This window comes from Crinia signifera, chromosome 9, assembly GCF_055691185.1.
Source record: "Crinia signifera chromosome 9, ASM5569118v1, whole genome shotgun sequence".
NCBI classification, from domain to species: Eukaryota; Metazoa; Chordata; class Amphibia; order Anura; family Myobatrachidae; genus Crinia; species Crinia signifera.
In genome coordinates, this window is record NC_139225.1 from 167,346,992 (window position 1) to 167,364,363 (window position 17,372).

Genomic DNA, 17,372 nt, shown 5'->3' on the forward strand with positions numbered 1-17,372 from the left:
CTCCTTCAAGCACTCCCTCAAAACCCACTTTTTACGACTAGCCTATCCCTCCTCCTAACCTCTTTTGATCCTCCTATCCTGCCTCCGTTCCCCTCCATTCCTACTTATCCTATTGTATTTCGTTCGTCTACCCACCTATTTTTAGTATGTTAACTCTTATGAGCAGGGCCCTCCTTCCTCATGTACTCACCCTACCTCATTACCTCACCTGTGCTCCTGTCCTGTTCTTCTCTTCCTCTGCTTCATCTTCAGTCTCCTCGACAATTTTGACACCTACTTCTGAACTGATGCTGATTGTAGTTCTACCAGCTATACCCCTATTTATACTGTATCTTTCAACACACCCTGTACGTTACCTTGTAATTTGTTTTTTTTGTTTGCTATGTATGGCGCTGCGGACACTTTGTGGCGCCTTATAAATAAACGTACTACTACATGTCAACCTTTTAATTGTGGACCTAATGCTTGTATCGACCTTCTTGCATGTCGACCTAATAGTTGTCTACCTTTTTGCTGTCTACCCCCTGTCCAGATCCCCATTTTACTATGTAGTCGAATAAGCCAGGGTAGGTGTTAGCTGCTGGCCATTATGGGGTCCTGGCACGTGGGTGTGACTATGACCCATGCCGCTGGCCGAGTACACCCCATTATGGCCACATCGCATACATGTTCTGAGGAACATGACAGAGATCAAGGTGTTTCCCAGATCTGCCTGCAAAGAGCCCCTGTGTGTGCTACCCACGGAGGGCGCACCTCACACCTCACAGGCTGTGCTGCTGGATACCTCAGGACACCCTCAGATGTGTGTGCTGGGAAACAAGTCCTACCCACGGAGGGCGCACCTCACACCTCACAGGCACTGCTGCTGGATACCTCAGGACACCCTCAGACGTGTGCGCTGGGAAACAAGTCCTACCCACGGAGGGCGCACCTCACACCTCACAGACCATGCTGCTGGATACCTCAGGACACCCTCAGACGTGTGTGCTGGGAAACAAGTCCTACCCACGGAGGGCGCACCTCACACCTCACAGACACTGCTGCTGGATACCTCAGGACACCCTCAGACGTGTGTGCTGGGAAACAAGTCCTACCCACGGAGGGCGCACCTCACACCTCACAGACCATGCTGCTGGATACCTCAGGACACCCTCAGACGTGTGTGCTGGGAAACAAGTCCTACCCACGGAGGGCGCACCTCACAGACACTGCTGCTGGATACCTCAGGACACCCTCAGACGTGTGTGCTGGGAAACAAGTCCTACCCACGGAGGGCGCACCTCACACCTCACAGGCACTGCTGCTGGATACCTCAGGACACCCTCAGACGTGTGTGCTGGGAAACAAGTCCTACCCACGGAGGGCGCACCTCACACCTCACAGACACTGCTGCTGGATACCTCAGGACACCCTCAGATGTGTGTGCTGGGAAACAAGTCCTACCTACGGAGGGCGCACCTCACACCTCACAGACACTGCTGCTGGATACCTCAGGACACCCTCAGACGTGTGTGCTGGGAAACAAGTCCTACCCACGGAGGGCGCACCTCACACCTCACAGACACTGCTGCTGGATACCTCAGGACACCCTCAGACGTGTGTGCTGGGAAACAAGTCCTACCCACGGAGGGCGCACCTCACACCTCACAGACCATGCTGCTGGATACCTCAGGACACCCTCAGACGTGTGTGCTGGGAAACAAGTCCTACCCACAGAGGGCGCACCTCACAGACACTGCTGCTGGATACCTCAGGACACCCTCAGACGTGTGTGCTGGGAAACAAGTCCTACCCACGGAGGGCGCACCTCACACCTCACAGGCACTGCTGCTGGATACCTCAGGACACCCTCAGACGTGTGTGCTGGGAAACAAGTCCTACCCACGGAGGGCGCACCTCACACCTCACAGACACTGCTGCTGGATACCTCAGGACACCCTCAGATGTGTGTGCTGGGAAACAAGTCCTACCTACGGAGGGCGCACCTCACACCTCACAGACACTGCTGCTGGATACCTCAGGACACCCTCAGACGTGTGTGCTGGGAAACAAGTCCTACCCACGGAGGGTGCACCTCACAGGCACTGCTGCTGGATACCTCAGGACACCCTCAGACGTGTGTGCTGGGAAACAAGTCCTACCCACGGAGGGCGCACCTCACACCTCACAGACACTGCTGCTGGATACCTCAGGACACCCTCAGACGTGTGTGCTGGGAAACAAGTCCTACCCACGGAGGGCGCACCTCACACCTCACAGACCATGCTGCTGGATACCTCAGGACACCCTCAGACGTGTGTGCTGGGAAACAAGTCCTACCCACGGAGGGCGCACCTCACACCTCACAGACCATGCTGCTGGATACCTCAGGACACCCTCAGACGTGTGTGCTGGGAAACAAGTCCTACCCACGGAGGGCGCACCTCACACCTACAGACACTGCTGCTGGATACCTCAGGACACCCTCAGACGTGTGTGCTGGGATGTTACACGGGGCAGGGGTGCTGTGGGCAGTGAGTGTGTGTTACACGGGGCAGGGGTGCTGTGGGCAGTGAGTGTGTGTTACACAGGGAAGGGGTGCTGTGGGCAGCGCGGGGTGTTACACGGGGCAGGGGCGCTGTGGGCAGTGAGAGGGTGTTACACGGGGCAGGGGTGCTGTGGGCAGTGAGTGTGTGTTACACGGGGCAGGGTTGCTGTGGGCAGTGAGTGTGTGTTACACAGGGAAGGGGTGCTGTGGGCAGTGCGGGGGTGTTACACGGGGCAGGGGCGCTGTGGGCAGTGAGGGGGTGTTACACGGGGCAGAGGCGCTGTGGGCAGTGAGAGGGTGTTACACGGGGCAGGGGCGCTGTGGGCAGTGAGAGGGTGTTACACGGGGCAGGGGTGCTGTGGGCAGCGCGGGGGTGTTACACGGGGCACGGGCGCTGTGGGCAGTGAGAGGGTGTTACACGGGGCAGGGGTGCTGTGGTCAGTGAGTGTGTGTTACACAGGGCAGGGGTCCTTTGGGCAGTGAGTGTGTGTTACACGGGGAAGGGGTGCTGTGGGCAGCGTGGGGTGTTACACGGGGCAGGGGCGCTGTGGGCAGTGAGGGGGTGTTACACGGGGCAGGGGTGCTGTGGGCAGCGAGAGGGTGTTACACGGGGCAGGGGTGCTGTGGGCAGCGCGGGGGTGTTACACGGGGCAGGGGCGCTGTGGGCAGTAAGAGGGTGTTACACGGGGCAGGGGTGCTGTGGGCAGTGAGTGTGTGCTACACGGGGCAGGGGCGCTGTGGGCAGTGAGTGTGTGCTACACGGGGCAGGGGTGCTGTGGGCAGCACGGGGGTGTTACACGAGGAAGGGGTGCTGTGGGCAGCGCGGGGGTGTTACACGAGGCAGGGGCGCTGTGGGCAGCGAGGGGGTGTTACACGGGGCAGGGGCGCTGTGGGCAGCGAGGGGGTGTTACACGGGGCAGGGGCGCTGTGGGCAGCGAGGGGGTGTTACACGGGGCAGGGGCGCTGTGGGCAGCGAGGGGGTGTTACACGGGGCAGGGGCGCTGTGGGCAGCGTGGGGGTGTTACACGGGGCAGGGGCGTTACGCATGGAGGGGACACCCCGGAACACGCAGCATCTGAGGAGGAAAGTGGCTGATTCTCTGTAACTATAGGCAGTCACTGAGACTGGTATTACTGGGATCTGCTAGAACTACAAGTCCCAGCAGAAAGTCTCTATAATGCTGGCTTTAGGAACCCCAAGTCCCAGCATGCGTTCTCTCCCAATGCACAGCTGTAGAGGGACAACAAACCCCAGCACGCCCAGTCAGCCCCGCAGCAGCAACACGCACGTCGTGTCCGGGGCGTCAGACATCGCTGCGGGGGTGGGCGGGGCTGACGTACGCTGACGCCGAAGAGCTATTTTGGAACGCAGCGTAGTAGTGAGGACGCCAGGACGTAGATGGTGACGTCAGACAGGGGGCGGAGTGAGAGAGCCCCAGCGCTGGCGTCTGATGTGTATAGTAGGGATGAGTGTAGCGGCCGCCCTGGTAACACTGTCAGCTGGGTGGCTCAGTGGGAAAGGGACCCCCAGCCTGGTGCGATCACTGTCCTGAGGAGCTGACAATCACTGGGCTCATTTATCAGCCATAAATGTCTGTGTATTGTGTGTAACTAGGATTCCGATACTCGGACAGGTTCTATTCTCCCTCTATGGGGGTCGTGGACACCCACGAGGGAGAATAGCCCAGAATCCCAACTGTCAGGATCTGGCACCCACCCTGCCACCCCTCACAGTGATGTCACCTGGCACCCACCCAGCCACCCCTCACAGTGATGTCATCTGGCAGTCACCCACCCCTCACAGTGATGTCACCTGGCACCCACCCAGCCACCCCTCACAGTGATGTCATCTGGCACCCACCAAGCCACCCCTCACAGTGATGTCATCTGGCACCCACCCAGCCGCCCCTCACAGTGATGTCAAATGGCACCCACCCAGCCACCCCTCACAGTGATGTCATCTGGCACCCACCCAGCCACTCTTCACAGTGATGTCACCTGACACACACCCAGCCACCCCTCACAGTGATGTCACCACATATCAATATATACATACATATATAAATATCAGTGATGGCAGCTGTGTGTAACCCAAACAGTATCAGCAGTATCTGAATTGTCCCAATAGAGGTGAGGAGCAGTGCTAGCCTTTTATTATAGAGAAGAGTGGTTCCCAAACTGCCCCAGGGCACAGGGCCAATGCAAGGCACCGGAGCGCCCCAGGCGGGTGGGGGCCCCCTGGCGCTCACCCACTCCACGCCAACACCAACCTGATGATAAGGAGGACATAGAGACCCCCGCACTTTGAACTTCCGCATCCCCAGCCCTATTTTCAGCACTCCCGTATTCCCAGTCCTATTACCAGCACTTCTGCATCCCCAGCCCTATAACCAGCACTCCCGCATCTCCAGCCCTATAACCAGCACTCCCGCATCTCCAGCCCTATAACCAGCACTCCTGCATCCCCAGCCCTATTACCAGCACTCCTGCACTCTTGCATCTCCAGCCCTATAACCAGCACTCCTGCATCACCAGCCCTATTACCAGCACTCCTGCACTCTCGCATCTCCAGCCCTATTACCAGCGCTCCCGCATCCCCGGCCCTATTACCAGCACTCCTGCACTCTCGCATCTCCAGCCCTATAACCAGCACTCCCGCATCTCCAGCCCTATAACCAGCACTCCTGCATCCCCAGCCCTATTACCAGCACTCCTGCACTCTCACATCTCCAGCCCTATAACCAGCACTCCTGCATCACCAGCCCTATTACCAGCACTCCTGCACTCTCGCATCTCCAGCCCTATTACCAGCGCTCCCGCATCTCCGGCCCTATTACCAGCACTCCTGCACTCTCGCATCCCCAGCCCTATTACCAGCACTCCTGCATCTCCAGCCCTATTGCCAGCACTCCCGCATCCCTAGCCCTGTTACCAGAACTCTCGCATCCCCAGCCCTATTACCAGCACTCCCGCATCTCTAGCCCTATTACCAGCACTCCCGCATCTCCGGCCCTATTACCAACACTCCTGCATCCCCAGCCCTATTACCAGCACTCCCGCATCTCCAGCCCTATAACCAGCGCTCCCACATCTCTGGCCCTATTACCAGCACTCCTGCATCTCCAGCCCTATTACCAGCACTCCCGCATCTCCAGCCCTATTACCAGCACTCTCGCATCCCCAGCCCTATTACCAGCACTCCCGCATCCCTAGCCCTGTTACCAGAACTCTCGCATCCCCAGCCCGATTACCAGCACTCCCGCATCCCCAGCCCTATTACCAGCACTCCCACATCCCCAGCCCTATTTCCAGCGCTCCTGCATCCCCAGCCCTGTTACCAGAGCTCCTGCATCTCCAGCCCTATTTCCAGCGCTCCTGCATCCCCAGCCCTGTTACCAGAGCTCCTGCATCTCCAGCCCTGTTACCAGAGCTCCTGCATCTCCAGCCCTATTACCAGCTCTCCCGCATCCCCAGCCCTATTACTAGTCACTTCCGCATCCCCGCCCCTATTACCAGCACTCCCGCATCCCCAGCCCTATTACCAGCGCTTCCGCATCCCCAGCCTGATTACCAGCACTCCTGCATCCCCAGCCTTGTTACCAGCACTCCCGCATCCCCAGCCTTGTTACCAGCACTCCCGCATCCCCATCCCTGTTACCAGCACTCCCGCATCCCCAGCCTTGTTACCAGCACTCCCGCATCCCCAGCCCTAATACCTTTCATCGGGCTGCTCCCATCCTATGGAATGCCCTTCCACGCACATTAAGACTCTCCACCACTCTCCAAACTTTCAAGCGTTCCCTGAAAACTCACCTCTTCAGGCAAGCCTATCATATTTATATACTGCACACATAACCCTCTGAGGCTCTTATGTATTATATAGCTTCCCTTCTGGACTTGTAACTTGGTGGGACTGCTATGCTATTACTGGTGCCTGTCCTTGTGTTTCCCTCCTATGTCCCTATAGATTGTAAGCTTGCAGCAGGGCCCTCCTACCTCCAAGTCTGTCTGTTGTTACCCAGTCTGTCTTATCACTGTCTACTATTGTAAAGCGCAACGGAATCTTCAGCGCTATATAAGACGCTGTAACTGAATCTGCTGCGCTATATAAGACACTGTAATGGAATCTGCTGCGCTATATAAGACACTGTAACGGAATCTGCTGCACTATATAAGATGCTGTAACGGAATCTGCTGCGCTATATAAGACCCTGCAATGGAATCTGCTGCGCTATATAAGACGCTGTAACGGAATCTGCTGCAGTATATAAGACACTGTAATGGAATCTGTTGCGCTATATAAGACACTGTAATGGAATCTGCTGCGCTATATAAGACCCTGTAACAGAATCTGCTGTGCTATATAAGTACCTGTAACGGAATCTGCTGCGCTATATAAGAAACTGTAAATAAATAAATAAATAATAAATAATACCTGCACTCTCGCATCCCCAGCCCTATTACCAGCACTCTCGCATCCCCAGCCTTGTTACCAGCACTCCCGCATCCCCAGCCCTATTACCAGCACTCTCGCATCCCCAGCCCTATTACCAGCACTCCCGCATCCCCAGCCTTGTTACCAGCACTCCCGCATCCCCAGCCTTGTTACCAGCTCTCCCGCATCCCCAGCCCTATTACCAGCACTCCCGCATCCCCAGCCTTGTTACCAGCACTCCCGCATCCCCAGCCCTATTACCAGCACTCCCGCATCCCCAGCCTTCTTACCAGCACTCCCACATACCCAGCCCTGTTACCAGCACTCCCGCATCCCCAGCCTTGTTACCAGCACTCCCGTATCCCCAGCCTTGTTACCAGCACTCCCACATACCCAGCCCTGTTACCAGTACTCCCGCATCCCCAGCCTTGTTACCAGCACTCCCGCATCCCCAGCCCTGTTATCAGCACTCCCGCATCCCCAGCCTTGTTACCAGCACTCCCGCATCCCCAGCCCTATTACCAGCACTCCCGCATCCCCAGCCCTATTACCAGCACTCCCGCATCTCCAGCCCTATTACCAGCACTCCCGCATCCCCAGCCCTGTTACCAGCACTCCCGCATCCCCAGCCTTGTTACCAGCACTCCCGCATCCCCAGCCTTGTTACCAGCACTCCTGCATCCCCATCCCTGTTACCAGCACTCCCGCATCTCCAGCCCTATTACCAGCACTCCTGCATCCCCATCCCTGTTACCAGCACTCCCGCATCTCCAGCCCTGTTACCAGCACTCCCGCATCCCCAGCCTTGTTACCAGCACTCCCGCATCCCCAGCCTTGTTACCAGCACTCCCGCATCCCCAGCCTTGTTACCAGCACTCCCGCATCCCCAGCCTTGTTACCAGCACTCCCGCATCCCCAGCCTTGTTACCAGCACTCCTGCATCCCCATCCCTGTTACCAGCACTCCCGCATCTCCAGCCCTATTACCAGCACTCCCGCATCCCCAGCCCTATTACCAGCACTCCCGCATCTCCAGCCCTATTTCCAGCACTCCCGCATCCCCAGCCCTGTTACCAGCACTCCCGCATCCCCAGCCTTGTTACCAGCACTCCCGCATCCCCAGCCTTGTTACCAGCACTCCCGCATCCCCATCCCTGTTACCAGCACTCCCGCATCCCCAGCCCTATTACCAGCGCTCCCGCATCTCCAGCCCTATTATCAGCACTCCCGCATCCCCAGCCCTATTACCAGCACTCCCGCATCCCCAGCCTTGTTACCAGCACTCCCGCATCCCCATCCCTGTTACCAGCACTCCCGCATCCCCATCCCTGTTACCAGCACTCCCGCATCCCCATCCCTGTTACCAGCATTCCCGCAGCCCCATCCCTGTTACCAGCACTCCCGCATCCCCAGCCCTATTATCAGCACTCCCGCATCCCCATCCCTGTTACCAGCACTCCCGCATCCCCATCCCTGTTACCAGCACTCCCGCAGCCCCATCCCTGTTACCAGCACTCCCGCATCCCCAGCCCTAATACCTGCACTCTCGCATCCCCATCCCTGTTATCAGCACTCCCGCATCCCCAGCCTTGTTACCAGCACTCCCGCATCCCCAGCCCTATTACCAGCACTCCCGCATCCCCAGCCCTATTACCAGCACTCCCGCATCTCCAGCCCTATTACCAGCACTCCCGCATCCCCAGCCCTGTTACCAGCACTCCCGCATCCCCAGCCTTGTTACCAGCACTCCCGCATCCCCAGCCTTGTTACCAGCACTCCTGCATCCCCATCCCTGTTACCAGCACTCCCGCATCTCCAGCCCTATTACCAGCACTCCCGCATCCCCAGCCCTATTACCAGCACTCCCGCATCTCCAGCCCTATTACCAGCACTCCCGCATCCCCAGCCCTGTTACCAGCACTCCCGCATCCCCAGCCTTGTTACCAGCACTCCCGCATCCCAGCCTTGTTACCAGCACTCCCGCATCCCCATCCCTGTTACCAGCACTCCCGCATCCCCAGCCCTATTACCAGCGCTCCCGCATCTCCAGCCCTATTATCAGCACTCCCGCATCCCCAGCCCTATTACCAGCACTCCCGCATCCCCAGCCTTGTTACCAGCACTCCCGCATCCCCATCCCTGTTACCAGCACTCCCGCATCCCCATCCCTGTTACCAGCACTCCCGCATCCCCATCCCTGTTACCAGCATTCCCGCAGCCCCATCCCTGTTACCAGCACTCCCGCATCCCCAGCCCTATTATCAGCACTCCCGCATCCCCATCCCTGTTACCAGCACTCCCGCATCCCCATCCCTGTTACCAGCACTCCGGCAGCCCCATCCCTGTTACCAGCACTCCCGCATCCCCAGCCCTAATACCTGCACTCTCGCATCCCCAGCCATATTACCAGCACTCCCGCATCCCCATCCCTGTTACCAGCACTCCCGCATACCCAGTCCTATTACCCACACTCCCGCATTCCCAGTCCTATTACCCACACTCCCACATTCCCAGCCCTCACCTACTCTGTTACTATTGTGATATTAAACAAATAAAAATGTTGTCATGGGTTTTTCACTTTTGTGGTGTCAACACCTTGAGGACCCCAATTAGTGTAGCACATCCTCTCGCTGTGCTCACCCTGCCTCGGGTCAGGTGCCATGCTCTGCCACCATCCAATCAGAGTCCACATTGATGCTAAAGTATGAAACATTTTTAAAAATCATGAAAAACTCTTAATGACCCATTTGTAAATGTTGACTATTGTTTGTCTATTTAAGCCAGTTGTTCCCAGATTGTGTGCCGTAGTCACCTGGGCGCCTCTGGTTGGTGGCCCAGGACAAACTCACATTATTTTCAAGGCAGAGTCAGAGCTTGTGGCTTCCAATCATACGTTATGTGTCCAGACAGTCTGACTCTCTGGTGCTGGCCACCTATCTCCTGTAAGGTGCTGGCTGCCTGTCTCCTGTATGGTGCTGACCACCTGTCTAATCTATGTGCTGGCCATCTTTATCCTCTGTGGTGCTGGCCGCCTGTCTCCTGTAAGGTGCTGGATGCCTGTCTTCTCTATGGTACCTCTCCTGTATGGTGCTGACCACATGTCTCCTCTATGGTGCTGGCCGCCTGTCTCCTGTATGGTGCTGGCCGCCTGTCTCCTCTATTGTGCTGAGCACCTGTCTCCTGTATGGTGCTGACCACCTGTCTTCCCTATGGTGCTGGCCACCTGTCTACTGTGTGTGCTGGCTGCCTACCTCCTCTATGGTGCTGATCACCTGTGTTCTCTATGGTGCTGACCACCTATCTCCTCTATGGTGCTGACCACCTATCTTCTCTGTGGTGCTGACCACTTATCTCCTCTGTGGTGCTGACCACCTATCTCCTCTGTGGTGCTGGTCGCCTGTCTCCTGTGTGGTACTGGATGCCTGTCTCCTGTGTGGTACTGGATGCCTGTCTCCTGTGTGGTGGTGGTGGCCGCCTGTCTCCTGTGTGGTGGTGGTGGCCGCCTGGCTCCTGTGTGGTGGTGGCCGCCTGTCTCCTTCCTGCTGTGACCATCTCTCTCCTCTTTGTCCTAGGAGTGTGTTACCCTATGTGATGTCCCTCCCTTTGTCCCAACCGTTACGGCCATCACCAGTAGTCAGGACCTCCAGTGGCTGGTCACCCCCACTCTTCTCTCCTCCATGGCTCAGTCCCAACCAACACCAGGGCCCTCTCTTGACCCATATGACCTCCCAGGTCCTAGCTATGCCTCACCTTCTGGATCATCTTATGGCCCAGCTCAGACTGCTGCTACCTCTGGACAAGAGGAAACCCGTCCTACTCGTTCACGCAAAAGAACCAGGGAGGAGGCTGTAAGTAGAGATGTAGTGAAAGGAATGGGTTGTGTCTGTGTTTATGTTCCACCTGTTACATGGTGCAAACTGTCTCTCCATACAGCTGACCCCTGAGGAGGAGGAAAAAAGGCGCGTACGCCGTGAAAGGAACAAACTGGCTGCTGCCAAATGCCGTAACCGAAGACGAGAGCTGACCGATAGACTGCAGAGTGTAAGTGTCACCTCTGAAGGGTTCGCTATCTACCATTTACATCGGTAATCTCAGCAGCTGGTCACTAGTGATGTTCAAAACAAATTAGGAGACCTCTGTCATGCGGGGCAGCCGTTACTGGTGCCCCTCTATAGAGATGTCACCTCACACCTCATTACTCCTGGGCGTCCAGGTACAGAAGACGTACTGAGGTGTAAGGTGATGTGTCCACAGAGGGAAGGATATGTAAGGACAACAAAGACTAGACTCAAGCTCTGTGAGGAACATTATCAAGGCATGAGAATTACAGAAGACCCTGGTCTTGTAGTAGTAGTTTGTTTATTTATAAGGCGCCACAAAGTGTCCACAGCGCCGTACATAGCAAACAAAAAACAAATTACAAGGTAACGTACAGGGTGTGTTGATAAAACACAGCATAAATAGGGGTATAGCTGGTAGAACTAAGATCAGCATCAGTTCTGAAGTAGGTGTCAAAATTGTCGAGGAGACTGAAGATGAAGTAGAGGAAGGGAAGAACAGGACAGGAGCACAGGTGAGGTAAAGAGGTAGGGTGAGTATGTGAGGAAGGAGGGCCCTGCTCATAAGAGTTAACAGATTAAAAGGAGGTGGGTGGACAAACGAAAAACAATAGGATAAGTAGGAATGGATGGGAACAGATGGAGGGGTAGGGTAGTAGTAGTAGTACGTTTATTTATAAGGCGCCGCAAAGTGTCCGGGCGGAACCCAGATTGGAGGGGGTATAGAATGGAGTTAGCAGTAAGGTGGCTTAGGAGACGATTATAGGTCAGACGTTCTAGGAGCTTGGAGGCAAAAGGGAGGAGGGAGATGGGCCTGTAGTTGGATGGAGAGTTGGGGTCCAGATTTGCTTTTTTGAGAATTGGGGAGACAAGAGCGTGTTTGAAGGAGGAAGGGAAGATCCCAGGGGATAGGGAAAGATGAAAGAGGTGAGCCAGGTGAGAGCAGACCGACGGACAATATTGGAGGAGATAGGATCGAGTGGGCAGGTGGAGGGAAAAGCGGATTGAAGGATAGAATGGTCTTCAGCAGCAGTGGTGGGGTAAAATGAGGACAGGGGAGAGAAGGAGGGGAGTGGAGATGTAGGAGGGGAGGAGGGAGAGGGTGAGGTCATGGCAGCAGTGATGGCAGTCCTGAGAGAGGAGATTTTGTAGATCTGGTTCCCCACTGCCTAGGGGTATGGGTCATAGGGTCGACCAATTAAAGTCAACACTCTATAGGTTGACCACTTTTGGTTGACACGCCATAGGTCAACACCTTTAAAAGATCAACAGGGACAAAAGTTCAACACAAGCATTAGGTTGACATGAGTTTTTCATGTTTTTTTGTTGTCTATGTTGACGTACGTCAACAGGGACACCGCGTACTGCGTCCCCTCGCATGGCTCGCTTTGCTTGGCACAGTAATATATTCTCCCGCTAAGTATGAAAAAAACACCTATCCGTGGAAAAAAATATAAAAACTCATGTCAACCCTTTTCATGTCGAAATTTGCTATGTTGACCTATTGCTTCTATCAACGTTTTGACTATATCAACCTAAGCCATGTTGATCTTATTAAGGTGTCGACCTAATTAGTGTAGACTTATGGAGTGCCTAGGAACCTCACCGTGGTCAGAGATGACTTTATGGTGGTCACAGGATCAGCAAACTCTGCAGGTCATCAATGATCCCACCTGTGTTTGTCCTGACACTGTATGTACCATAGAGATGCAGGAATTCTCAGAGTGAGATCCATTCTCTGTGTTGTGAAAGAGGCCAAATGTGTATATGTCCTTATGGCGGGAATGACAGGCTAATAATGACAGGTAACCTTGTTGTAAAGGGATTTAGCCAATAACTGCGTTCCTCTCTTGATGCATGATCTTTATTCCACCTACAGGAGACCGATCTCTTGGAGGAAGAGAAGTCCACACTTGAGGCAGAGATTGATGAGCTTCGTAGACAGAAGGAACAGTTGGAGTTTGCACTTCTCTCCCACCAATCGGCATGTAAACTGTCCTATGAGGACCCTGACCTGCCCCCCAGTGAACCAGCTGCTTCTTTCTCCCATGGAGGACTCCTGCCCTCGTATCCCCCCCAGCCGGAGGTATCATTCCCTGTCTGTTTGCCCCCACTACCGGACTCAGACTGTGTCACCGGCGTGGGATCTTACACATCTTCATTTGTGTTCACCTCCCCAGAGGGAGGAACCTGTGGAACCCGGTACCAGCGCAGCAGTGGAAGTGAGCGCTCATCCTCCGACTCACTCAGCTCCCCATCACTCCTGGCACTCTGAGACATGAATTTCATTCCTCCATTCTTCTAGTCATTCTGTCCATCCAGATGCTCTCTATTCTACCCATTCTCCACTGTCATCCTGCCTACAGGTATCTTCATGGCCATCTGAGCCTGCCATGGACATAACACCATATGATCCACTCCCAAACCTTCCTTCCCTGCCATCTTACAATTCTTGAGGACTTTTCCAAGTTATCTGCTGCCTGCCTTCCATAGACCATATGGTCTTTTATAAAAGGATTGTCACATTCACCCACATGTAGAGTATGTTGGCATTATATTTCTATGTTATGTGGAGGAAGAGTTTTCTCTGTGCTCTACTGGTTGCCTGTCCCTACTAATGTCAGAGACGCAGTAGGAAACCACATAATATTATTATGAAATGATGCCTCCAGAACCTGCCTCTTCCATCTCCATTTATCCTCTTCTTGGCTCTATCTCCTCTACTCTATCATCCCTATATTTGTGAACATTTCATAACCCCTCATCTCCTACTTGTGGAAGTGCGTGGTGGGCTGAGTGCTGTCAAGAAGACTTCACCTAGCTACATTCCACTTCAAAGACCAGCACGAAATGAACTCCTGCCCGAGAGACCACCAGGACCACTTCATAGACCTTCAAGAGGCCAAGACAATTGGTGTGAGATGAGTTGTGATGGGAAGGGAACAGGATTGACTGTGTATTTAGAAGATAAGACCAATTCTGAGACTGGAAGGGTTATTAACCTCTTCCTCACCAGGGCAGTGATTGACAAGCCTTTAACTCCTCATTTGCCAAAGAGTTGTAAGCCAAATACTTTCTTCCCAGAGAGAAGCAAGCAGAGTACTTACCTCTTTCCTGGAGAGAGGTGATCAGAGTATTACCTCTTTTCTTCCTGGAGAGAGTCGATCACAGTACTTACCTCCTAACTAGTGAGTACTTACCTTCTTCGCTCCCAGAGAGAGGCAATAGGGGACTTACCTCCTTCCCGGAAAGAGTCAATAGGAGACTCACCTCTTTCTAGGAGAGAGGCGATCTGAGTAACTTACCTCCTTCCTTCCTGGAGAGAGTCGATCACAGTACTTACCTCCTTCCCGAAGAGGGGAACAGAGTACTTACCTCTTTCCTTCCTGGAGAAAGTTGATCACAGTACTTACCTCCTTCCCAGAGAGAAGCAAGCAGAGTACTTACCTCCTTCCTGGAGAGAGGTGATCAGAATACTTACCTCCTTTCTTCCTGGAGAGAGTCAATCACAGTACTTCCCTCCTTCCCGGAGAGGCGATCAGAGTACTTACCTCCTTTCTTCCTGGAGAGAGTTGATCACAGTACTTACCTCCTTACTAGAGAGAGGCGATCAGAGTACTTACCTCATTTACTCCCAGAGAGAGGCGATAGGAGACTCACCTCTTTTGAGGAGAGAGATGATCAGAGTACTTACTTCCTTCCTTCCTGGAGAGAGAAGCGATCAGAGTACTTACCTCCTTCCTTCCTGGAGAGAGAAGCGATCAGAGTACTTACCTCTTTCCTGGAGAGAGTCAAGCAGAGTAATTCCTTCCTTCCAGTAAAGACACGAGCAGACTACTTACCTCCTTCCCGGAGAGAGTGGAGCAGAGAACCCCCCCCCCCCCTTCCATCCTAGAGAGAGGTGAGCATAGTACTTACCTCCTTCCCAAAGAGAGGGGAGAAGAGAACTTTCCTCCTAGAAAAAGGTGACCACAGTACTTACCTCCTTCCTTCCCAGAGAGAGAGGCAATCAGAGTACTTACCTCCTTCCTTCATAGAGAGAGGTGAGCAGATAACTTCCATCCTTCCCTCCTGCAGAGAGGAGATCAGAGAACTTACCTGTGTCTCTCTTGGAGAGAGGCGATCAGAGTACTTACCTCCTGGAGAACAGAGTCCTTCCCTCCTGGAGAGAGGAGATTGTAGAACTTACCTGCTTCTTTCTAGAAGAAAGGCGAGCAGAGTACTTACATCTTCCCTCCCGGAAAGAGGCGATCAGAGTACTTACCTCCTTCCTTCCTGGAGAGAAGAAAGCAGAGTACTTCCTTCCCGAGGAGAGCCCTGTGTGGTACTTCCCTCCCAGGGAAAGCCCTGTGTAGAACTTTCCTCCCGGGAAGAGCCCTGTGTAGAACTTACATCCCAGGAGAGCCCTGTGTAGAACTTACCTCCCAGGAGAGCCCTGTGTAGTACTTACCTCCCAGGAGAGCCCTATGTAGTACTTTCTCCCAGGAGAGCTCTGTGTAGTACTTACCTCCAGGAGAGCTCTGTGTAGTACTTACCTCCAGGAGAGCCCTGTGTAGTACTTACCTCCAGATGAGAGCCCTGTGTAGAACCATGTTGTACTTACCTCCCGAGAAGAGCCCTGTGTAGTACTTACCTCCAGGATGGCCCTGTGTAGTACTTACCTCCCAGGAGAGCCCTATGTAGTACTTTCTCCCAGGAGAGCTCTGTGTAGTACTTACCTCCAGGAGAGCCCTGTGTAGTACTTACCTCCAGGAGGGCCCTGTGTAGTACTTACCTCCAGGAGAGCCCTGTGTAGTACTTACCTCCAGGAAAGCCCCATTTAGTACTTCCCCTGTCCAATCTCCATTAGAGAAGTCCTGGTGCCCAGACTTCCCATCCCTCTGCCAGGGGACGCAGTGGTCTAAGCATTCTCTCTGGTACATGATAACATCCCTGAGCTCCGCGGTGAGAGGCAGATAATGGCTTTGATATTCTTTTATATTTATACAGACTGTGTTTGTAGGTTTATGGGGAACTAATGATATTGTACTTATAAGCTGGCATCAGAGGGTCGTGCTCAGATGCCCGATCATGGAAAGGGCACAGATAGGAATAACAGCATCATGTGACTGTCCTGCGGATTGGCCACAGCTGCAATGACCCTTACTAGGCCGCCTCCCCCCACACGCACAGTGTATGTCTGTAGTATGTACAGTACCAACGTGTTATTTACAGTTGATGCACAAGTCTGGGCAGCTCTGGTCTGAATCACTGAGTGAACGAAGGTAACGCAACCGCGCAGTGCCAAACGTGGCATTGCCAGGCAATTATGGCACAAGTACTAGTCACCCAGAGCTTGGCTGAATGTATTATGGGACCCGAGATACTGAAACCTTCTCCGACAACTGTATATACACATTTTTATATAGAGCTATAGCCATATTTTTCTATATATTTTTAATATATATATAAGAGCTTATTTATATATGGATATTATATATATATATAAAGATATATAGTGTAAGAGAAATGAATGTATACACACATGCAAGCCTACCATATATAATACATCAGTGTATATATATATTTCAGAATATATTTTTGATGCTATGTATATTTTTATATATAGAAATATTTATATGCACCTATATATTATATAGGGCACTAGACGGACCATATACACAGGGCTGATGGTCTCCATTATCCTCACTACCATTCCCATAAACACAGCAGCAGGAACTGGACGGAACCCATTCCCAGAGCATCATCTGGCTGTGGCCAGTATGGTAGCAGTGATCGTCAGAGAGTACCCCAACATCCAGAGACAGTACAGGGGTGACGTGAGAAAGGAATCCACTCACAGAGGTGACACCAGAGAGAACTAGCTCTCACATCCCCACCGAGGACCAGTAATTCATGTTTCCTGCCTGTGAGGCTGATTGCACCTTTATAAAACATAGAGACAGGTGACTGTCCCTTGAAGTGGGTGCACAAGAGGGGGGAGGGTGTGTTGTATGTATACTTACTCCTCTGTTACTGTATTAGTGATATTGTGTAAGTAGGATTACTATATAAATATATATATATTTTTTGACTTCATTACAGTATATGTCTTTATGGAACAGTGAACAATAAACTAAAAAAAAATGCAAGTTATTGGTGTGTTCTCCTGTATACCAGACAGCGTGTGCCCGTGTGTAACACATGTCTCCGTCACTACTGCCATTCACAGATCACCAGAACGCACCTGACTCTGGCTTCTCCTTTACCAGTCTGCGGCCATTTTATTTAGCAAAGTATTTATCCAAAACGAAATACTCATACTCCAACTCATACTCCAACTCATGCTCCACCTCATACTCACTTTCTATGACA

The 17,372-nt window shown here is 53.3% G+C and overlaps 1 protein-coding gene across 3 annotated transcripts in view; it reads left to right on the forward strand.

Moving 5' to 3' along the window:
• FOSB (FosB proto-oncogene, AP-1 transcription factor subunit) overlaps nucleotides 1-17,149 on the forward strand; it is a 33,285-nt gene extending 16,136 nt beyond the window's left edge. The window contains exons 2-5 of one of the 3 annotated variants that reach the window (XM_083160413.1): nucleotides 10,533-10,808; nucleotides 10,894-11,001; nucleotides 12,898-13,104; nucleotides 13,199-17,149. In XM_083160413.1, the coding sequence (XP_083016539.1) occupies nucleotides 10,533-10,808; nucleotides 10,894-11,001; nucleotides 12,898-13,104; nucleotides 13,199-13,300 (693 nt within the window). In that variant the 3' untranslated portion in view covers nucleotides 13,301-17,149. Of the gene's footprint in view, nucleotides 1-3,995; nucleotides 4,657-10,532; nucleotides 10,809-10,893; nucleotides 11,002-12,897 lie in introns of those variants that run through there. The other 2 variants (XM_083160414.1, XM_083160412.1) reach the window with 2 other exon arrangements.
• The last annotated feature ends 223 nt before the right edge of the window (nucleotides 17,150-17,372 follow it).